Source organism: Cottoperca gobio, unplaced genomic scaffold, assembly GCF_900634415.1.
Source record: "Cottoperca gobio unplaced genomic scaffold, fCotGob3.1 fCotGob3_200arrow_ctg1, whole genome shotgun sequence".
NCBI classification, from domain to species: Eukaryota; Metazoa; Chordata; class Actinopteri; order Perciformes; family Bovichtidae; genus Cottoperca; species Cottoperca gobio.
This window is the reverse complement of record NW_021166839.1, coordinates 479,660-503,484: the sequence shown is the minus strand read 5'-3', so window position 1 is coordinate 503,484 and position 23,825 is coordinate 479,660. Positions and strand designations below refer to the sequence as shown.

The 23,825-nt window shown below is 45.4% G+C and overlaps 1 protein-coding gene across 19 annotated transcripts in view; it reads right to left on the bottom strand.

Annotated features, from left to right (window-relative positions):
• ttn.1 (titin, tandem duplicate 1) overlaps window positions 1-23,825 on the bottom strand; it is a 221,661-nt gene that overhangs the window by 31,131 nt on the left and 166,705 nt on the right. For all 19 annotated transcript variants that reach the window (XM_029426576.1, XM_029426565.1, XM_029426579.1 and 16 more), the window contains 9 exons: window positions 23,311-23,508; window positions 22,932-23,228; window positions 22,081-22,668; window positions 21,396-21,698; window positions 3,344-20,662; window positions 2,647-2,943; window positions 1,326-1,913; window positions 542-844; window positions 112-408 (listed from right to left, as the gene is read on the bottom strand). In XM_029426576.1, the coding sequence (XP_029282436.1) occupies window positions 112-408; window positions 542-844; window positions 1,326-1,913; window positions 2,647-2,943; window positions 3,344-20,662; window positions 21,396-21,698; window positions 22,081-22,668; window positions 22,932-23,228; window positions 23,311-23,508 (20,190 nt within the window). The remainder of the gene's footprint in view (window positions 1-111; window positions 409-541; window positions 845-1,325; window positions 1,914-2,646; window positions 2,944-3,343; window positions 20,663-21,395; window positions 21,699-22,080; window positions 22,669-22,931; window positions 23,229-23,310; window positions 23,509-23,825) is intronic.

Sequence of the window (23,825 nt, the reverse complement as noted above, 5' to 3'; positions counted from 1 at the left end):
TTCACACAACAACTCTACACCTCACACACTAACTGTGACCTCACACACCAGGAGACACTGATCTTTCAAATTGTTCAAATTTTTGGCAATTGTTATAAATGTAAAACTCACCGCAGGCGTCGACACAGGTGACCGGGCCAGCGATGAGTGACGGGTTGCTGACAGAGCCAACGGCATTCTTGGCGTAAACTCTGAACTCGTAGGACTCATCCTGGTTCAGCCCAGAGACGGTGAAGCCCATCTCGATGATGTTCGTGAAGTTGGCCTTCACCCATCTGCCGCTGGGAGCCTCCCTCCGCTCCACGCTGTAGCCCGTGATCTTGCTGCCCCCGTCATACGGAGGCCGCTGCCACGCCAAGCTCACCGAGTTCTTGGTCACCTCTGAGATGTGGACATTGGCTGGGGGCTCTGTGACATTAAAGAGGGACAGATGTTAATGAAACAGCCTCGGGGGGTCACAAAGGCTCCTCAAACTGCACAAATAGAGCGTGTAATTCTCAAAGCGCCTCAAAGAGTGAAAAGCAGCTTTAACAAAACTCACCGCAGGCATCAATAGCGAGCACTTCTTCAGAGGTCTTGCTCATCTTTCCAATGCCGGCAGCATTTTCTGCGGCCACCTTGAACTCATAGATGAGACCGGGGCAGATGTTGGTGACGCGCCACTGGTTTCCTGAGATGGCTGTCTTGTTGACCTTCTGCCAGAGGATGCTGCTCCGTTCCTTCATCTGGACATGATATCCGATCACAGAGTTTCCTCCGTCGTTCACCGGCTCATTCCAGCACACCGTCAGGCTCTCTCTGGACACATAGCTGAACCATGGCGTGGACGGAGGTCCAGGGACGGCTGTGATGGACAGCGTCAGTGTTAGAATTCGTTCACAGAGAAAGTTACTCAAGAAAGGCCATTTTTATCTCACTCTCCAGACACCTATAGATCAAACACTTTCTCTACAATAAAAAGGTCTTCGTATCATTATGGCTCTTCCTATGTACAATAAACATATAGATTTAGAAATATATAAATATAGATATATATAAAAGTAGAAATATGTATAAATAGAAATATAAAAAATATATAGAAATATATATAGAAATAGAAATATAGGAAATATAAAGAAATAGGAGAAAATTATGTTCTTGGATGACCTAAATATAAATATATATATACAGTATGTGACCTGATGAAGATCCAAGTGGGATCGAAGCATTGTCTTTAATAATAAACTTTTGTTGCATGAAGTAAGTGTGCACCGTATTCTTTACCCAGAAAGATAAAATGAACTGTGAAAGAAAAAGAATGATAAACGAGCAACACTATGACTTACTGTACGGTAGCTTTATCATGACGGGCTTGCTGTCGATGTGGTCGCTGACCCCGTAGCGGTTCTCTGACTTGATCCTGAACTGGTACTCCTCTCCCTTGGTCAGCTTGGTGGCCTTGATGGAGCTTCTGGCGATGTTGGTGGACACCTCGGCCCAGTTGGGAGTGCTGGTCTGACGCTTCAGAACGATGTAGTTGGTGACCGGACTGCCACCGTCGTACTCTGGACACGTCCACTTCAGGCACACCGTGGTCTCTCCAATCTCTCCGATCTCCACCGGACCGATGGCAGGTCCGGGTCGGTCCAGCACTACGAAGATGATGGAGATCTTGGTGGTGCCTCCCACGTTTGAGGCGGTGACTTCGTATTTGCCGGCGTCGCTTGCAGTGCTTTCGTTCAGAGTGATGATCAAACTGTCCGGAGTGACTTCTGTCAGCAGCCTCTTGGATCCCTTGATGACTACGTTGTTTCTGGACATGGTCACCTTCGGCGTGGGCCGGCCGGTCAGAGGAATCTCGAAGGTTAGGTTGGCTCCTGATCTCACATAAACTGTATTCTTAGGGTAGTTCTTCAGGTCGAACTCTGGAGCCTCTGTTGACAAAAACAAGACAGCAATGAATTAATAGCGTAAAACAAGCAGAGCTGGAAGTAGTTCTCTTACTGCAGTAAAAGTAAAAAAAGGTTAACATCAAAATATACTTAACGTACAAAAGTATTCTCATCCTGATATATATATATATTATTTTAATTAAAGTGTTTAATACTTTAATGTTGCAGCTGGTAAAACTGGAGCTCATTTTAATTACTTTATATTCTGCTGGGTAGCTTGTGAATTTCACCATGGAATCGATAAAGTTTAGATTAGATATAATAATACATGATAAAATATTTGTGGATTATATTTTGTATTATTAATCTTAATCTGGAAAGTAACTAAAGCTGTCAAATAAATGTAGTGCAGCAAAAAGTACAATATTTATGTTGTGCAGTAGAAGTATAAAGTAGCAGGAAATGGAAATATTCAAGAAAATACAAGTACCACAAAATTATACTTTTACTTAAATAAATGTACTTAGTTACTTTTCACCACTGAAAACCAATACCCCGATCAAACAAATACCCCCATCAAACAGCATTTTCCCCCAAATTTCATAGCTTTTCAAAAAGTATCTATGAATATACATTTTCATTACAATACAGAATGTCCATACATTATTTTATATTATGTATCACCTTTGATTAAAGAAAATCCATCCAGAGAAATATATAAAATTGCATCTTGTTTTGTAGAGACAATAACAAACTCATGTAGTAAAGATAATACCGTGTATTTCCTTGACGATGATGGGTACAATCATCTCCTTGGGTTCACTGAGGCCGGCGTGGTTCTCGGCCCGGACTCTGAAGTAGTACTCGGCACACTCCCTCAGGCTCTTGATGGTGTGGGTCATCGTCCTCACGGTGGCGCACTTCACCCACTTGGTCTGTCCCTTCTCCAGAGCATCGATAAGGTATCCAGTGACCCTGCTACCGCCATCATACTCTGGCCTCATCCAGGCGATCGTAACGCTGTCCTTGGTAACATTTGCAACTCCCAGTTTCATGGGTACACTTGGTACCTCTGTAACGAATGACAGGAAAGTTATGAATCACACTTTGTTGAATGGTAAAGGTTTGTATAAAATCGTCTTCACAGCTACTACATTAGAGCTGCAACTAATGATTATTTTCATCATCGATAAATATGCCTATATGGTTTGATCTATAAAATGTCAGAAAATAGAGAAAAATGTTGTTGACAAATGTCTTGTTGTCTCAGTCCAAAACCCAAAGATATTCACTTTAATATGATATAAAACAGAGAAAAGCAGCAAATCCCCATATTTGAGAGGCTGAAAACAGCATTTTCTGACATGAAAAATTACTTTAACGATTAATCCACTAACAAATTAATTTATTTTTCTGTGGATTGACTAATCATTGCAGATCTATACTACATTTAAAAACAGTTCATATGTTACCTGTAATCTTTGTTCCAGCCTTGGCCTCCTGAGGGACACCCACTCCATGTTCATTCTCTCCAATAACTCTGAAGTAATACATGGCTCCCTCCTGCAAGTCTCCCACCTTGTAAGTGAGTGCGTGGCAGTTGCTGGTCACAGACACCCAGGCCTTCTTACTGGCCTCACGTTTTTCAACATGGTAGGCCTTTACTGCGTCACCACCATCGTTCTCTGGAGCTTCCCATGTAAGGGTAGCAGAATCCCTGGTGACTGCTGGCACTTTAACATTGACCGGAGGGCCAGGAGAGTCGAGCACCTTGACCACTATGGGCAATGTTGTTGTTCCCAATGGGGATTCAATGGTGACACAGTACTCTCCAGAGTCATTTCTAGTTGACTTCTCAAGGGTCAGTGAAGTGCTGGATTCTGTTGATTCAATGGTTCCTCTGACCTTCAGATCAACGCCCTCCTTGGCCCATGCCACTGATGGCACAGGTTTGCCCTTAAATGGTACATTGAGAGTAAATGCTGTGCCGTTCTTGACAACAAGTACTTTACGCATCTCAATGTCAACGTCAAATGATGGCTCCGCAGTTCTGTCCATTGCTGTAGCTGCATCTGAATATGGGCTACGCACACTGCTGCCAACTTTGTTTATGGCCTTGACACAGAATTCATATTCTGCATCTGTCTTTAGTCCGGTAATTGTGAACTCCAAGCTCTTGGTAAGAGGGATAGCTTCAACCCATCTTGCCAGTTCCTCAGGTGATTCAGGTACCTCCTCTTCCTCATCCTCCTCATATTCTTCCTCTTCCTCCTCAACCTCTGGTTGCTCTGGTTTACGGACGTACTCTCTGTATTCTACACTGTATCCAAGGATGTGAGCACCGCCATCATCTCTTGGTGATTTCCAGACAATGGATACACTATCCTTGGTTGAACTGACAGTCTTTGGCTTTGTTGGGCGAGAAGATACAACCAGAGCATCTGCTGCTCTGAATGATGCAGATTGTTCACTTGGAGGACTCAGACCAGCGGCATTTTCAGCATAGACTCTGAAGTCATAATCACAACCTTTACGCAGTTTGGTGGCTACTGTGGTACATTCAACAACTGGATCTCTGTTCACACGGACCCAGCGCATGCCTGTTTTTTCACGGCGCTCAATCACATATCCAGTGATGGGACTGCCTCCGTTGCTGGCTGGCTTGCACCAGGTGAGGGTCATTGAATCTCCAGTTATGGCAGTGACATCGACACTATTTGGAGCAGTGGCAAAGGTGTATGGATCTGTAATCTTTACAGCATCACTGTTCAGAGCCTCACCAAGTCCGTGCTTGTTGACAGCCAAAACCTTGAAGATGTATTCGTTGCCCTTGAGCAGTCCTGTGACTCTGAGGTATGTGTTTGTGACATCTCCCTCCACTACTGTCCATGCCAAGCGGCTAGTCTCACGCTTCTCAACAACGTAATGTGTGATGTCAGCCCCGCCAGTCTCCTGAGGAGCACCCCATGACAGAGTGCACGCCTCAGCTGTGAGAGATGTGATCTCCAGAGGTCCTGCTGAGGGTCCTGGCTTATCTAGAATCAAACAGTTTATTGGCATGGTGACTTTTCCGCCAATATTCTGCAGAGTCAGGACATACTGTCCAGAATCTCTTCTGATGCTATCCTTCACAATGACAGAAGTGCTGGTATCTGTTGAAACAATCTGGATTCTGGCTCTCAGCTCAATCTCTTTGCCATCCTTGGTCCAGGAAACGACAGGGGCGGGACGTCCCGCAAGGTCTGCATTAATCCGCAGAGTCTCTCCTGCTTTCACAAGCAATGTCTCTCTGAACTTGACATCCATCATAATGCGTGGTGGATCCACATCAGCCTTGACAGTGATGGGTCCAGTGGTGTCAGACGGATCACTGTACAGGCCAGCTGCATTCTTAGCAATGACACGGAAGTCATACTGACTGTTCTCTGTAAGGCCTGTTGCGTCATAACGGGTCTCAGGCACATTGGTGAAGTTGCACCTTGTCCATCGTCCTTCAGGAAGGTCTCTGCGTTCAATGGTGTAGCCAGAAACATTGGCTCCACCATCATACTCTGGTTTATCCCAAGACAAAGAGACAGATGTTCTGGTAACAGCAGTGACCACAGGTGTGCCGGGAGGATCGCATGGATCTCTGGCTGCTACAGCTTCACAGGCCTTGCTAACTTTACCGATACCAGCAATATTTTCAGCATAGACGCGGTATTCATACATCATGCCCTCTTCAATTCCATTGACTTTGTATTCTGTATCTTTGATCATTCCTCTGTTCAACTTTGTCCAAATAATGCTAGAACGCTCCTTTCTCTCCAGATGGTAGCCCACAACAGGACTACCACCATCATTAACGGGCTCATTCCAAGTCACCAACATGTAAGACTTGGTGGCCAACATCACGATAGGTGTGGAAGGAGGTCCAGGCTGTTTGAAGTTATACTGAGCTGTGATTCCTGGTGTATCCAGATATGTACTCTTTCCATAACGGTTGACTGCATAGATGCGGAATTGGTACTCTGATCCATGTGTCAGTCGGCCAGCCTTGAAAGATGTTCTAGCAACATTACTTGCTACCATCTGCCATTCTTGTGAGTTTGTGTCTCTCTTCTCCACAATATAGTTACTGATGGAGCAGCCACCATCGTAATCTGGTGAAGACCAGGACAGTGTAATGCTGTCTGACGTCACTGAGTCTAACTTAAAACCTTTAGGAGCACCGGGTTTATCAAGGACAACAACTCCAATATCTGTTGTGACGGTTCCTCCTGTGTTTGCCAGAGTGATTTCATACTTGCCAACATGTTCTCTGCAAGCCTCTTTGATGATAATTTTGGATGAGGTAGCAGTGTTTAGGATGGTCAAAGTGGATGTTTGCTTCAAAGGAAGGCCATCCTTCTTCCAGGATACAACAGGCTTTGGCCTGCCTTTCACTGGAACCTCGAGAGTGAGATCGCCTCCAGCCTTTACACTGTATGTGTTAAACAGTAAATTGAGCGATGGTTCAATTGCAACATCCTTTGCAACCACAGGCAAGCCAAGATCCTTCGGCTCACTCTTTCCCTTCTCATTGATTGCAACAACTCTGAATAAATAGGCTTCATTAGGAGTCAGATTAGGAATGGTTGCCTCAGGCACCTTGACTGTGCATGCTGTGCCCCATTTATCTCCACTCTTAGGCTTGAATTCTACATTGTAGCACATTATTTTGCTTCCACCATCATGGACAGGTTTATCCCATGCCAGTGACACGCTGGTCTTTGTCAAATCTACAAGGCTAACCTTGCTTGGTGGCAGCGGTACCTCAGACACTTTGACTTCTTTGGTTTCAACCGTCTGTCCTTGGCCATATTTATTAACAGCACATACTCTGAAGTAGAAAATGCCACCTTCAGGTAACTCTTCAATCTTGAATGAGTTGGCCAAGCAGTTGCTAGTGACAGTAGTATAGGCCTTCCTGACAGACTCTCTCTTCTCTACAATGTAGTTTGTGATTTTAGAGCCACCATCAGTGAGTGGGGTATCCCAGGCAAGAGTCACAGAATCCTTCTTGAGCTCCTTCACTGAAAAGCTTTGTGGTGCACTTGGTGTATCCAAAATTCTCACTGCAACAATGGCGGATTTTTCACCACTGCTGTTCTCCAGTGTTAGTGAGTATTTGCCACTGTCAAAGCGGTTAACATTGTCAATGACAAGCATGGTGTATGAACTGGTGGTGTCAATTGCAGCATGCTCTGTGAGAGTACCCTCAACCTTCTCCCATTTCACAGCAGGTTCAGGTCTTCCTCTGATGGCGACAAACAGACGTAGAGTTCCACCTGCACGGACAGATACCACCTTTCTGAGATCAGCGTCCAGCTCGATCTCTGGTGCTTCTACCCGGTCAGAAGTTACCACAGTGCTGTGGACATTAGCAGCCTCCCCCACTCCCTCAGAGTTGATGGCACAGACACGGAACTGGTACTCTCCACCCTCTTTCACATCAGTGATAGTGAGTTTAGTTGCTTGTGTGCCAGTTGGTGGAGTGCACATGGTCCATTCTTTTTCAACCGGTGCCTCTACTGTTGGTGCTACTTCTGCCTCCTCTGTTGATTCAAGCACTAGTGTATACTCCCTCATTTCAACAATGTAGCCCTTTATGTAGGCACCACCATCAAAGTCAGGTTTGCCCCAGGACAGAGACACAGAACAATTTGTGTAGTCTGTCACCTTAGGATGGTGTGGAGGTCCAGGTGGTGTTATGGCATCACACGCTCTGTAAAGTAGGGACAACTCACTAAGGTCTCCCATTCCAGCCTCATTCTCTGCAGCAACACGGAACTCATAGAAGTGGTCCGTCATCAGACCTGTGACCTTGAAGTGGTTGTCAGTCAGCTTTTGTCTGTTGCATTTTGTCCACCTTACACTATCTTTGTCTCGTTTTTCAAGGTGATAGCATTCAATGTTAGCTCCACCAGTCTGTTCTGGAGCAGTCCATGTCAAAACCAAAGAGTCCTTTGTGATCTGACTTCCTTCTGGTGTTCCAGGAGCACTAGGTGGCTTGTAAGGATTGCGTGCAATAATGGGTTCACTCTCAAGACAATCGCCAACACCATATTTGTTGACTGCCTTGACTCTGAAAATGTATTCATTTCCAGGGAGCAAATTTTTTAGTTTATAGAACAGACCCTTGATATTTGGTGCAGCAACTGTCCAAGACAACCTGCTAGTCTCTCTCTTCTCCAAGACATAGTGAGTGATACTAGCCCCACCATCCAGAGTTGGTTCAGACCAGGCAAGTGTGCACCTGTCAGCCATGATTCCTGTCACTGTCATGGTTCCAGGGGGTGGACCTGGTTTATCAAGGACTTTGACAGTAATAGGTAAGGTTTTTGTACCACCCAGATTTTTGAGAACGAAGTCATAGTGGCCACTGTCAAGCTTGGTTACATCCTTGATGGTAATAGCTGCCCGTTTCTGTGTAGTTTTCACTTCAATGCGAAGGGCTTTGTCCATTTCCTTGCCCTCTTTTAGCCAGACAATATCAGGAATTGGTTTGCCATATATGTCTGCATCAATAAGCAAGTGTTCTCCAGCATTGACCACAATGACATCCTTGTATTTGGGATCCATTGAGGCCCTTGGTGGTTCAATTTCATCAGTAGCAGTAATAGGTCCAGAGCTGTCGGATGGCTCGCTGAAGACTCCAGCTGCATTTCTTGCAATAACTCTGAATTCATATTGCTCATTCTCTGTCAGGCCAGTGACGGTATACTCGGTCTCAATTATATTTGTGAAATTAGCTCTTACCCAGCGCCCATCAGGGGAGGAAAGGTCTTTCCTTTCCACAATATATCCATTTACTTTGCTGCCACCATCATACTGAGGCTTGGTCCACTGAATCTTGATTAGGGTCTTAGAAATAGTTATAGCTTCAGGAGCACCAGGAGGATCACATGGGTCACGAGCAACAAAGGACTCAGACACTTTACTGCATCTGCCAATGCCAACAATATTTTCACCATAGACTCTGAATTCATATCCAATACCCTCCTCAAGATTACAGATCTTGAACTGAGTATCAGTGATAAGAGTCTTGCTCAGTTTGTTCCACATGATGCTGCTTCTCTCCTTGCTTTCTAGATGGTACCCAATTACTGAACTTCCACCATCATTGACTGGCTCATTCCACTCAATGATCATCATTTCCTTTGTTGCAGATTTTACAAATGGTGTTCCTGGAGGCCCTGGTGGTTTGTATGGATATTGAACAACAATGGACTTGGACTCCAGAGACGCACCCTTTCCATATCTGTTTTCAGCTATGATTCTGAACTGGTATTCTGCACCGGTCTTTAGCTTGGTGACCTTGAGAGCTGTTCTAGCATGCTGTGTGGTGACTGACTGCCATGCTTGGGTGGTGGTGTCTCTCTTCTCCACTACATAGCTCTTTACCTGGCATCCACCCATGTACTCTGGCGGCTCCCAAGAGAGATGGACAAAGGTGTTGCTCACTTCAATAACGTTCACTGGACCTTTTGGTGGACCAGGCTTGTCAAGGATAATGACAGACACATCCTCAGTGATCGTGCTGACATTATTGGTTGCTGTAATGGAATATTTGCCAAAGTCGTCCTTGCATGCCTCAGTAATTTTAATTCCAGTTGTTGTTGGTGTGTTTACCACATTGACTCTAGATGTCACCTTCAAAGACTGACCATCCTTTGTCCAGGCAACTTTAGGTTTGGGCCTCCCAAGCAGAGGGAACTCCAATTTCAAGTCTTTTCCAGCTAATACACTGTAGGTATTGAATTGCATCTTAATGCTAGGCTCCATGGTCATGTCACTTGCAACAACGGGTGCAGCAAGTACATTTGGCTCACTCTTTCCCTTCTCATTGTAAGCAATGATACGGAATAGGTATTCTGCACCTGATGTGAGTCCTGTGACAGTGCCTTCGCATGTCTTTGTATTTGTTGCAACTCCCCACTTATCTGTACCCTTGGGTTGCATCTCAATTAGGTAGCCACCAATTCTACTGCCTCCATCATGCTCAGGTTTCTCCCAGGCCAGTGAGACAGTGGCTTTGCTGACATCAGTGATGGAGACTTTTCCAACAGGAAGTGGTACCTCGGAGGCCTTGAAAGCCGCCTTTGTTTCAACAGCCTGGCCGATTCCATAATCATTCTCAGCCATGACTCTGAAGTAGTACATAGCACCTTCAATCAAGTTCTCAACTTTGAATGTTGTCGTGGTGCATTTTGTGGACACATTTGCATATGCCTTTCTGGTTGATTCACGTTTGTCGATCACATAGTTCTTGATTTTGGAACCTCCATCAATCAGTGGGGCATCCCATACAAGAGTGACAGAGTCCTTTTTGATTTCTTGAACAAGAAGTTTCAGTGGGGCGCTGGGTGTATCCAGGACTTTAACAACAACAAGCTCAGACACAGACCCACTGCTATTTGTCAGGCTCAGGTTGTATTTTCCTGATTCATTCCTATCACATGAGTCAATTGACAACTGTGTGAAGTTGAGAGATTTCTCAACCACCGCTTTTTCAGTCATGTCTCCCTCATCCTTAGTCCACTTAATCTCAGGTGTTGGCCTGCCCTTGAATGGAATATGGATTCTAACAGATCCGCCAGCTTTCACAATGATGCCCTTCCTCAGCTCAGAGTCGAGCTGGATCAGTGGTGGGTCCACCCTTTCCTCTGGCTTAGCTGTTCCAGAAAGAGCTGCTGGCTCACCAACTCCCAGTTTGTTCAGAGCAAACACCTGGATCTTGTAATCTTGACCCTCTGTAAGTTTGGTGATTTCATATTTGTTGACACGCAGGCCAGTGGGGGGAGTAACCATGGTCCATTCCTCCTCTTCAGCCTTGCAGACTTCAACAATGTATCCTTGAATGCCACTGCCACCATCAGACAGAGGCTTACCCCATGAGACTGTAATAGAACTCTTTGTGGAGTCAATCACGTTCATATATGCTGGTGCACCAGGTTTGTACTTGGGATCACTGGCCTTGTAGTATGAACTTGGAAGGCTTGGCTCTCCTGCTCCAACTACATTCTCAGCAGCCAGTCTGAACTCATATTCATGGCCGGTGGTTAAGCCTGTAACTCTGAAAGAGAGATCAGTGACTTTCTGTCGGTTGCATCTGGTCCATTTGATTCCTTGTCTGTCCTTCTTTTCAATTATGTAATTGGTAATCTCACTGCCACCTTCTATCTCAGGGGCTGACCAAGTGATGGTCATGCCATCATGAGCAATGTTGGATACTTCCTCAATGTGAGGTTGACCAGGAGGAACAAATGGAGTCTTCATAATCACTCCGCTAGACTCCAGTGGCTCACTGACGCCATAACTGTTAACCGCCATGACACGGAACATATACTCATTGCCTTCCAGTAATTTGGTGATTTTGTAGCATGTGGTTTCACAGCTGTTAGAAACAACAGTCCAAGCTAGACGGCTAGTCTCTCTTCTCTCGATGAAGTAGTGTTTAATAGGACTACCTCCATCATGTAGAGGGGCACGCCATGCCAGTGTGCATCTATCTTCAGCTACTCCAGCGATATGGAGGGGTCCTTCACATTGGCTGGGCCTGTCCAGGACCACAACCTTGAATGGAACAGTTTCACTGCCAGCGCCATTTGTTAGCTGGAGCGTGTAAACTCCACCATCAATTCTAACAGAGTCCTTAACGACAATCATTGCATGGTTTTCTGTGTTCTTTATCTCTAGTCTGAGTGTATTCTCGATTGGTTTTTCACCCTTGAACCACTGGATTGTAGGGAGCGGCTTGCCATGGACATCCGCGTCTAGCTTGAAGGTCTCTCCGGCGTTGATGATAATGGTCTTGGTGAATTCGGGGTCAATGGAGAATTTGGGTGCCTCCATCTCATCACTTACAGTGATTGGTCCACTGTTGTAGGATGGTTTACTGACTGTGCCAACAGCATTTTTAGCAATGACTCTAAAGTCATACTGTGCATTTTCAGTGAGACCAGTGACAGTGAACTTGGTCTCAATCACATTAGTGAAGTTCGCCCTTACCCACCTGCCCTCTGGCAGATCACGCCTTTCCACGGTATAGCCAGTGATATTACTGCCACCATCATACTCTGGTTTAGTCCATTGGATGATAAGGGTATCTTTTGTCACATGGATGGCCTCTGGTGTGCCAGGAGAATCACATGGGTCACGGGCAACACAGCCCTCAGAGACCTTACTGCACCTGCCAATGCCAACAATATTTTCAGCATAAACCCTGTATTCATACTCAATACCCTCCTCCAAGGGGTAACTCTTGAAAGTAGGATCATGAATAAGTGTCTTGTTTATCTTGACCCAGAGAATACTATTCCTCTCTTTCCTTTCAAGATGGTAGCCAAGGACAGGGCTGCCTCCATCTGCGACAGGCTCGTGCCACTCAACAATTTGGTGGTCCCGAGATAGAGAAGAGATGAAGGGTGTGCCTGGTGGACCTGGCTCTCTGTATGGGTACTTAGCAACCACAGCAGAGGAATCCAGACCATGACTCTTACCATAGCGGTTCTGAGCAATGATCCTAAACTGGTACTCTGATCCAGTCTTCAGTCTAGGCACTTTGAGTGTGGTTCTTGCATAGTTGATGCTGACATTTTCCCATGTTGTTGAAGTAGTATCTCTCTTCTGTACAACATAGTTTGAAATCTGGCAGCCACCATTGTGCTTTGGTGGATCCCATGAAAGAGTGACACTCTGTGTTGTGATTTCATCGAACCTCACAGGGCCAGATGGAGGGCCAGGCTTGTCAAGTACAATGATTTCAACAGTTGTGTCCTTCTTTCCGACTGAGTTAGCAACATTTATACTGTACATTCCACCATCATCACCGGCTGCCTCCTTAATGCTCAGTGTTGTATGTGTTGGTGAGTTGAGAATGTTAACTCTGGTTGTGAACTTCAAAGGAGCTCCATCCTTACTCCATGAGACTTTTGGTTGAGGTCGTCCAAAGAAGGGAATGTCAACGCTCAGGTCTTTGCCTACTTTGACACTGTAGCTGCTGAATGCTGGTCGAATATCAGGCTCAAAGACTAAGTTCTTGGTCATCACTGGACCAGAAAGGACTTTGGGGTCACTCTTTCCCTTATCATTGATTGCTGTAACTCTAAACAGATACTCCTCTCCTGGGTTCAGTTTGGTAACGGTAGTCTCCATTGTCTTAAATGTGTTAACACCGTTCCACTTTTCCTGGCCCTTAAGCTGCACCTCGAGCAGGTACTGCAGGACTCTGCTACCACCATCATACTCAGGCTTCTCCCAGGCCAGAGAGATGCTTGTTTTGGTTTGATCTGTAACAATCAAGTTCTTTGGAGACTGGGGCACCTCTGAGACCTTAAGAGGATCTATAGTTGCTGCAGGCAGGCCAACACCATGTTCATTCTCAGCAAGGACTCTGAAGTAGTAACTACAACCCTCCTGGAGCGGCTCGATCTTCCACGAAAGAGCATGACAATTTGTTACAACAGCAGCATATGTTTTGCGTGTGCTTTCTCTCTTTTCAATAACGTAGTTCTTGATCTTGGACCCGCCATCTAGCAGAGGTGGCTCCCATACAAGTGTCACCGACTGGTTTGTAATTTCTTTCACTTTCAAATTAACAGGAGCACTAGGTGTGTCTAGAACACGAACGACAACATATGCAGATTTGGTTCCACTGGCGTTCTCTGCAGTGATGGTGTATTTTCCACTGTCATTTCTGCTCATCTTGTCAATTACAAGGGATGAGTAACTGCTGGTCACCTCGACCTGAGCTGTCTCTTTAAGTGCCGCTTCATCTTTGTCCCACTTGATAGTAGGAGTGGGCCTTCCTTTGATGGGAATAAACAGTCTAAGGGAAGCTCCAGCTTTAATGGTCACAATCTTTCTCAGTTCTGGGTCAATGTCAAGGTCTGGCTCTTCTGCCCTGTCCTGTGCAACAACAGCTCCAGAGACATCAGCATGCTCACCAACTCCAACTTTGTTAATAGCACATATTCTAAACTTGTATGCCTGGTTTTCCTTCAGGTTCACAACTTCAAACTTGGTCTTCTTGACACCTGCTGGTGGTGTGCACATTGCCCATTCCTCGGCAGGGACATCTGTGGTAGCTGCCTCTGCAGCTGGGACCTCAGCTGGCACAGCTGGCTCTGTGGTAGTGCAGCACTCAACAATGTATCCCTGAATCTCACAACCTCCATCACAGGTGGGCTTGCCCCATGACAGGAATACAGATGTTTTAGCTGTGTCAGTTACTCTGGGATTGTGTGGTGGGCCAGGCCTGAAGATGGGATCAAGAGCTTTGAAGTATACAGTTGCAGAGCTTGGCTCACCAACGCCTACAGAATTCTCAGCTGCAACTCTAAATTCGTAACTATGGCTTTCCAAAAGTCCTGTGACCTTGAAAGTCAAGTCAGTAACTGTTTTCCTGTTGCATCTGGTCCATCTTACACCTTCTTTGTCATGTTTCTCAATTACGTATCCAGTGATAGGACTGCCTCCATCTTCAGAAGGAGCCTCCCAGGTCAGCACCATTGAATCCTTTTTAATATCTGAAACTTCCAAGCTCTTGGGTGTTCCAGGGGCCGCATATGGATCATTAATTATGGCAGCAGCAGACTCGAGTGGTGCTCCCACTCCAAAGTGGTTGACAGCATGGACTCTGAAGATGTACTCATTTCCTTCCAGGAGCTTAGTAATCTTTAAATAAGTCGTCTCCACTTTTGAGTCGACAACAGTCCAGACAAGTCTACTTGTCTCTCTCCTCTTTACAATGTAGTGAGAGATCTTGCTGCCACCATCTTGCAGTGGTGCTTTCCATGCAAGGCAGCATCGGTCTTTGGTTATTCCTGTAACAACAAGAGGTCCCTGTGGTTCTCCAGGTTTATCTAGAACAACAACATTGACTTGCACAACCTTTTCCCCTCCTGGATTTTTCAGCAGCAGAGTGTATTGTCCTCCATCGGTAAGTTTAGCTTCCTTGACAGATATATAAGCTGTGATAGGTGTGTTCTTAATTTCTCTATGAATAGTGTTGCCAAGTTCCTGCTCTCCCATCATCCAGTGGATAGAGGGCAATGGTTTTCCACGAACATCAGCATCAATCTTGAAGTTGTCTCCAGCATTAACCACAACAGTCTGGGTATACTCTGGGTCTATGCTGAGGCTTGGTGGTTCAATCTCATCCCTGGCAGTAATAGGACCGGTGCTATAAGAAGGCATACTGAAAACACCAGCAGCATTTCTGGCAATGACACGGAACTCATACTGATTCTCCTGCACGAGTCCAGTTGCAACATATTCAGTCTCAATGACGTTGGTGAAGTTAGCCTTCACCCAACGACCTTCAGGAAGGTCCTTCTTTTCCACAATGTAGCCTGTAACCTTTGCACCACCATCATATTCAGGCTTGGTCCAAACTATGGTCATGGAGTCCTTAGCAATCTTTGTTGCCTCTGGGGTGCCAGGGGGATCACAAGGATCTCTAGCAATACGTCCCTCAGACACTTTGCTCACTTTGCCTGTTCCGACAATGTTTTCAGCATAAACTCTGTATTCATACTCCATTCCTGATTCCAGATCATTGGTCTTGAAGGTTTGGTCAGTAATAAGAGACTTGTTAAGTTTTACCCAAAGGATGCTGTTTCTCTCTTTGCGTTCAAGATGGTAGCCCAAGACAGTGCTTCCACCATCATTTATAGGTTCATTCCAGGCCACCGTCATGCTGTCCTTGGTGCAGACTGCAATGGATGGAGTTCCTGGGGGTCCCGGGAGCTTGAATGGGTATTGAGCCACAATACACTCTGAGAGAAGGGCCGGGCCTTTTCCATATCTGTTTTCTGCTGTGATTCTAAACTGATACTCAGAGCCTGTCTTCAACCTGCCTACCTTGATTTTGGTCCTTGCAAGGTTAGGAGATACAACCATCCAGGTAGTTGTGGATGAGTCTCTCTTTTCCACAATGTAGTTTTTGATCGTGCAACCACCATCATATTCTGGTCGATTCCAAGAGATGCTTACACTGTCAGAAGTGACCTCCTCCACCTTAACTGGACCACCCGACTGACCCGGTTTGTCAAGTACAACAATGCCAATGTCTGCTGTTGTCTCTCCCGCTGTGTTGCTTAAAGTAATAAGGTACTGTCCAACATCATCTCTAGTAGTCTCTTTTAAGATGAGTTTCAGCATTGTGTCTGTTCCACTAAAGTTCACTCTTGTAGTTCTCTTCAGAGGCTCACCATCTTTTATCCAGGAGACAGCTGCTTTGGGACGTGCGACATATGGGACCTCAACTGTCAGGTTTTCTCCTGCTAACACACTGAATGTGTTGAACAACATTTTGGCTGTAGGTGCAATCACAAGATCTTTCACGATCACAGGCACACCAATTTGACGTGGGTCACTTGTTCCTTTCTCATTTCTTGCTGCTACACGGAACATGTATTCTTCACCTGCATTGAGTCCTTTTATAGTAGCTTCTGTTTCCTTTACAATCACAGACTGGCTCCACTTATCAACACCCTTAGGCTGGATCTCAACAACATAACAACCCACTCTGCTGCCACCATCATGCACTGGCTTCTCCCAGGAAAGGGTGACACTGCTCTTGGTAACATCCTTAAGTGTGACTTTGCCAGGTGGCTGTGGTTTCTCAGACACCTTAACTGATTCACCAGACTCAATAGGCAGGCCAATGCCATATTCATTCTCAGCCAAAACTCTGAAGTAATAGTTGCATCCTTCCAAGAGGTGGTCTACTGTAAAGGTGGTGTGATGGCAGTTAGCACTGACTGTGGCATATGCTTTCCTTGTGGACTCACGTTTTTCAACAATATAGTTCTTAATCTTAACTCCTCCATCATTCGCTGGTGGATCCCAAGTCAGAGTGACAGCTTCATTTGTAACAGCAGTAATCTTCAGATTTTGCGGGGCACTTGGTGTGTCAAGCACCCTGACCTGGACTGTAACTGTCTTGGAGCCAGAGTCATTTTCAACTGTAAGATTGTACTTTCCACTGTCAAATCTGTTGACATTTTCAATTACAAGTGACGTATATGATGTTGTGCTGTCAATGGTTGCCCTCTCAACACGCTCACTATCACCTTTGGTCCATTTAGCCTGAGGAGCTGGACGGCCTCTGATAGGCACAAACAGTCTAAGTGAGCAGCAAGCTCTAAGACTGACAACCTTGCGAAGCTCAGCATCCAAATCAATCTCAGGTGGAAGGAGCCTGTCCTCTGCCTTAGCATTGCCAGGTACAGATGCTGCCTCTCCAACTCCTTCACTGTTGACAGCAGAGATGTTAATCTTGTACTCTTGGTTCTCCTTCAGGTTAATAATGGTGAATGAGGTGGCAAGGAGTACTTCTTTAGGTGTCACAATGGTCCATTCCCCCTCTTCCTCCTTTTCAGATGGGATGCAGGTCTCCACAATGTAGCCAGTGATGTCAGAGCCACCATCATAGACAGGCTTGTTCCAGGCGACAGTAATGGAGGACTTGGATGTGTCCACGATTCTGGGGTTGCATGGGGCACCTGGCGCGTACAGTGCATCAGTTGCCTTGTAGAATGGACTCGAGGCACTTGGTGCACTCACTCCGGAAAGATTCTCAGCAATTATTCTGAATTTATATTCATGTCCGACAATAAGGCCTGTTGCCTTAACTTGTAGATCTTTGACCTTCCTCTTGTTGCATTTGACCCAGCGGAGACCTATTTTATCTTTCCTTTCAATATTGTAGTTGGTGATGGGAGTCCCACCATCACTCTTAGGCACTTGCCACATAACAAACATTGAATCTTTAGTGATAGCTGTCACCTCAGGATTCGTTGGAGCATCTGGAACCACATATGGGTTGTCTGCAATAGTGGGTTCTGAATCAAGATACTCACCAACACCATATTTGTTTACAGCCATAACTCTGAATATGTATTCATTTCCTTTGAGCAGCTTGGTCACCTTGTATTGTGTAACTTGCAGGTCTGAAACCACATTGGTCCAAACAAGTCTGCTTGACTCGCGCTTCTCAATCACGTATCCTTCAATCTTAGCACCTCCATCATCTGCAGGTGGAGCCCAGGTTAGTACACAGTTTTCAGCGTTGACATTAGATACCTCCATAGGTCCAACTGGTGGTCCAGGTCTGTCAAGTATTTTAACGTTAAAGATGTGCTTAGCAAATCCACCGACATTAGTGGCAGTCAAAATAAATTCTCCTCCATCTGATCTGACAGAGTCCTTGTTAGTCAGAGTGGTTGTCAGTTCTGTGAACCTGACCTCCAACTTCATCGTGTTCTCAACCTCCTTTCCATTCTTGGTCCAAATCATAGATGGGGTTGGTTGACCAGCAATGTCAGCATCAAGCTTGAAGGACTCTCCTGCCTTCAGTAGAACAATATCCTTAAAGATGGCATCAACCATAATGCGTGGCTCAATAATGTCATCTTTGCAGATAATTGGGTCAGAGGCATCAGAGGGCACGCTCACTGCACCTGCTGAGTTTCTGGCCATAACACGGAACTCATAGGAGGCGTCTTGAGTCAGTCCGCTGACAGTGAATGCCGTCTCAGTGATGTTGGTAAAGTTGGCCCTCATCCAGCGGCCAGCAGGCAGTTCTTTCTTCTCCACTGTGTAGCCAGTGATTTTGAAACCACCATCGTACTCAGGCTTTGTCCACTGAATGGTGATGACATTATTGTTGACAAATATTGGCTCAGGCTGACCTGGTGGGTCTACAGGGTCCAAGGCTAGTATTGCTTCTGAAGCCTTGCTGGGCTTACCAATTCCAGCCATGTTTTCAGCCATGACACGGAACTCATAGGCAACTCCATCTTCAAGCCCGGTGGATTTATAGAGGTTTCCTTTTACAAGGCTCTTGCTGATCTTTTGCCACATGATGCTGCTTCTTTCTTTCCTCTCAACATGATAACCAATGACTTCATTTCCACCATCAGCCACAGGCTCATTCCAGCCAACTGTTATTGAGTCCTTGGTAAATGCGACAACACCAGGAGTACCAGGAGGTCCAGGGGCTTTGAATGGATAGGCAGCCACCACCACCCCTGAGGTGATGGGAGGTCCAACACCATATCTGTTCTTAGCCTTTACTCTGAACTGGTACTCTGATCCAGTGGTTAAGCGGATGGCTTTGAACATGGTACGGATTACAGTCGAAGACAGCTCTGTCCATGTTTGGGAAGTTGTGTCTCTGATCTCAACCACATAGTTGTTGATGGGAACACCTCCGTCATTCTCAGGTGTGTCCCATGCAAAGACGCAAAAGGTACGAGATATCTCCACAATGTTAACTGGTCCTTTCGGGGGCCCGGGTACATCATGTACTTTGACGATGATGTTTTCTGTCACAGAGCCAACAATATTCTTTCCCGTCATGGTGTACACACCGCTGTCACCTCTGGTGCATTCACCGATGCTGAGAGTAACAGTAGCAGCAGTGGTTTCTGCGTTGGTTCTCTGTGTGAGCTTCAGGGCTGCGCCATCCTTTTGCCAAGAGATAGTTGGTCTTGGACGTCCCATCACTGGAATTTCAACCTTGATGTCATCTCCTGCCTTGGCAATAACAGTCTTCTGACATACACCACGGAGGTCAAACTGAGGCAGGGAAGTAGAATCCTTGACAACAATAGGTTTGCTCTGACGTGGCGCGCTTCTACCCGAGTGGTTTACAGCCATTACACGGAAAATGTACCCCTCATTCTCATTAAGATTCTTCACTGTGAAGTCCATGGTCTTGACTGCTGTTACATGTGTCCACGGATCAGATCCCTTCTTCTGGGCTTCAAGGACATATCCCGTAATTCTGCTTCCACCATCGTGCTTGGGTTTGGTCCAAGCCAGGCTAACAGAGTTCTTGGTGATATCAGTAGGAATAATACTCTCTGGAGGAGTTGGTGCCTGTGATGCACGAATTGGATCAGCAGTTTCCACCGACTCACCAATGCCATACTCATTCTCGGCAGACACTCTGAAGTAGTACTCACAGCCTTCACCCAGGTCACCGATCCTGACTGAAGTGGTCGGACAATGTGTAATAGCAGTAGCAAAAGCCTTGCGTGTTGATTCTCTCTTCTCAATGATGTAGTTGGTGATCTTGGCTCCACCATCAATGAGAGGCATCTCCCACTGAAGAGTAATGCTGTCCTTGTCAATCTTGATTGGTTTCAGGTTGATTGGAGGTCCAGGTGAATCAAGGACTCTCACATTTATATCGGCACTCTTCTTTCCAGCAGAGTTTTCCAGGGTAAGTTCATATTTACCCACATCAATTCTCGAACTCTCTGGGATGATCAGCATTGTAAAGGACTCGGTGCTGTCAATGACTGCGCGCGGGATAGGACCCCCCTCCCTGGTCCAGGTGACGGTAGGTGAAGGACGCCCCTTGATTGGCACAAAGAGGCGAATGGAGCAGCCAGCCCTGACAACAAGGGTTCTTCTCAGCTCAATATCCAGCTCGAAACCTGGTTCAGCTGCACGCTCCACAATCTCAATCAGTTCCTGAGTTTCAGCTGGTACACCCACTCCCTTAGCATTCACAGCGCTTATTCTGAAGTGGTAGTTTGCACCAGTTTCCAGCTTGGGAACAACAAACTCTGTGATCCTAAGTGGAGATGAAGGGGTGTCTCTAACCCATTCTTCTGCTCCTTCCTTCTTGTGCTCAATCACATATCCAGTGACTTCAAGTCCTCCATTATCCAGAGGTTTCCCCCAGTTCAGAGTGGCAGTGGTCTTGGTTGTGTCTGTGACTCTTGGATTGACTGGAGGTCCAGGCACAACTGTCAGGTATAAAATAAGTGGTTAGTGTCTTTTAAAACTAAATATACTCGTCCAAAAGTAAATACTTTTTGGCGGAAGATTTATACAGAATTAGACTATATTTGGGACAAACATTATTTTTAATTTGGACAAACTCCTTTTTGGGCTTCTACATTCAACAAATATTAAAAATAAATATATAATATTTAATTATAATACTGAGTGTAGCTGCTAGAAAAGAAATTACCAAGAAATGGCTTATGCCAGATAACCTATCTATGGAGGACTGGTGTGATATATTTAATATGTTTATAGTTTTCTTCTGTTGTTTGCTTTGTATTCAATTTTATTATGTGCCAGCAGTCAACATGTGCTATACAAATTAAGTTTGAATTGACTTGACTTTATTTTATTTCTGAAATCCTTCTAATATAAATAATTAACTTCTATGTAAGGCTTCAGGAATTCCAATTTGAGGAAATTTAGGAGAAGTGGAAAATGCATATTTATGTTTATGTTCATTATTTAAAAAGATGTTTTTATGTCAAATGAAAAAATCCCATCTATGTGTTCTGTATTCACATTGTAAACATTTGAAAAGAAGAAGAATTCTGTAAATGTATAAACTAAAGAATTTCTGCCAATGTGGTCCAAAATAACGTAGAAAAGTAAAATAAAAAGCATTCTACAAAAACTTAATTTAATAAAGTATCTTAACATGAGAGATAATTGGAAACACTTGTTTTTACTTACAGGCGGCCACTATGGTTCTGACAGTCATGGATGGTTCACTCGGTTCTCCAAAGCCGGCTTTGTTCTCCGCCAGAACACGGAACTCGTACTCAATGCCCTCGGTGAGACTGGTCACTTCGTAGCTGAGCTCAGCGATGGATTTCTTGGACGCCCTGACCCATCTCATCCCCCTTTTCTCCTTCTTCTCCACACAGTACCCTAGGATGTCACTTCCTCCGTCCTCAGCCGGCCTCCTCCAGGTCACCGTGGCTGAATGTCCATCAACTTTCTCAACCTCTGGTTTAGATGGTGGACCAGGAGGACCTACACGCAGAGATCGAAGAAACACATTCATGAATCTAAGTGAAGACATTTTATCTTTAACAGGAGACACTACAGGTGAATAGGGTAAAACATGTAAATAATAGATATCAACATGAAACTTCCCCACTTCATTACTCACATTAACACAATTACTGTTTATATTACTAAGTTTTCTGAAATGTTGTGTTAGAATATGCAAATGAGGCATTTTGTAATGTAACTGTTGGTGAATTTAGGAGAAATCTACAGACACAAACAGACAAAGTTAGTTAAATTTCCACTAGTCTCAAAGAAGATCACACAAGTGACATGTTTGAACCTGTAGTGTCTCAGAAACGTAGGATGTAAGATAAATTGAGGAACATAAAGTAAGTGCACGTACCAAATCTATCGACCATCTTGACGGCCTCAGAGTGAGATGGCTCACTAGCGCCGTACTGGTTCACAGCAGAGACTCTGAAGAAGTACTCGTTGCCCTGGATGAGCTTGTTGGCCACGTAGTGACAGTCGATGACCTTCTCCTCCAGGATGGTCCAGAGCAGGCGGCTGGTCTCTCTCTTCTCCAGGGTGTAGTACTTGATAGGGGAGCCTCCGTCTATGGTGGGAGCTGTCCAGGTAAGAGTGACCTTCTCAGAGGAGATGCCGGTGCATTCCATGGGCCCAGGAACTCCAGGAGCATCCAGAACTGTGACCTTCACGTTTTCCTCCTTTACACCAAAGGGATTGCTGGCAGTGATGATGTAGTCCCCGGAGTCCTTCCTGCTGGCGTACTTGACGGACAGAGTGGAAGAAGTTGCAGTGGTCTCGATATGAACCAGATCAGAGGGTTTGAAATACTTTCCTCCCTTCGACCAGCATGAGGTAGGTGCAGGTTTTCCTAAAATGCTTGTGGCAGTGATTACAATGGTATCGCCGGCTCGGACGGTCAGACCCTCCATCACCTGAGCATCGATAATGATGGTCGGGGCAGCTGTCGGACAAAATAGGAGAAACATTATGTAGCATGCATTATGCCAAGATAATCATTGATGTTACGCTGTTATTTATGTTCACTATGTAGAATTATCGGGAAGAAAATGGACGTGTTGATGGAGAGTTACTGTATAAAGAATCCCAAAAATTGGTTGGTTCCTTTTAGGAGACTAGAAAAGCATTAAGGCTCTCTCCCCATGGCAGATTTTAACTGAACATGGTCCGATCAACGGGGGCATTCCTTATAGTTTCATATCTCACCATATTCATCTGAGCAGATGATGGTATCCGTCTGCTCCGAGGGCGGGCTGAGAGCACCGGCGGAGTTCTTCGCCCTGATCCTGAACTCGTACTTGCAGCCCTCCTGCAGGTCGGTGACAGTGTAAGCCGGGTCCACAACATTCACAGTGTTGGCTTTCACCCAGATCTTCGAGGGCAGATCGCGGCGCTCCACGATGTAGCCGGTCAGTCTGTGGCCGCCATCGAACTGCGGCTCGCTCCACTGCAGGGTCACGGTGCTTCTGGTGATGCTGATCACATCAGGTCTCCCAGGGGCATCTAGTGATACAGATATTAACAACATGAATGCATTGTTGCATATTTCACAGAATTAGTAATTTGTCACACGGTTAACACTCACCGATGGGGTCCAGGGCCACCTGTGGATCGGTGGGGGCGCTCGGTCTGCCGGTGCCGGCCAGATTAGTCGCCATGACTCTAAACTCGTACTCCAGACCTTCAGTCAGCCCTGTTACTTTGTGCTCCTTCATCCTCAGGGCACTCGGGCTCGTCCTCTTCCACAGCATACTGTTCCTCTCCTTGAACTCAACAAAGTAGCCTGAATGTAGAGTAGGGGGGGGGGCAAAGTCCACATTAAGACCACAAACATGTCATATAGATAAAGAATTGTATCATTTATATTACTATTCTATAAGAAGAAGAGGCAACACTCATTTAAAGCTACTTCAATACGATTGATGCAGACTTATGTAACCTGCCAACAGTAATAAACCCGACACTTTAATAGATTGATTTTTATATTGCTGGTAAATGAATGATAACTTTTATCTGGAAGACAAAACTGTGGCTTATGAATATGGTGCAATACATGGGAAAGAATAGCATATACCCTGAAAAACAAATGTAATGATGTTT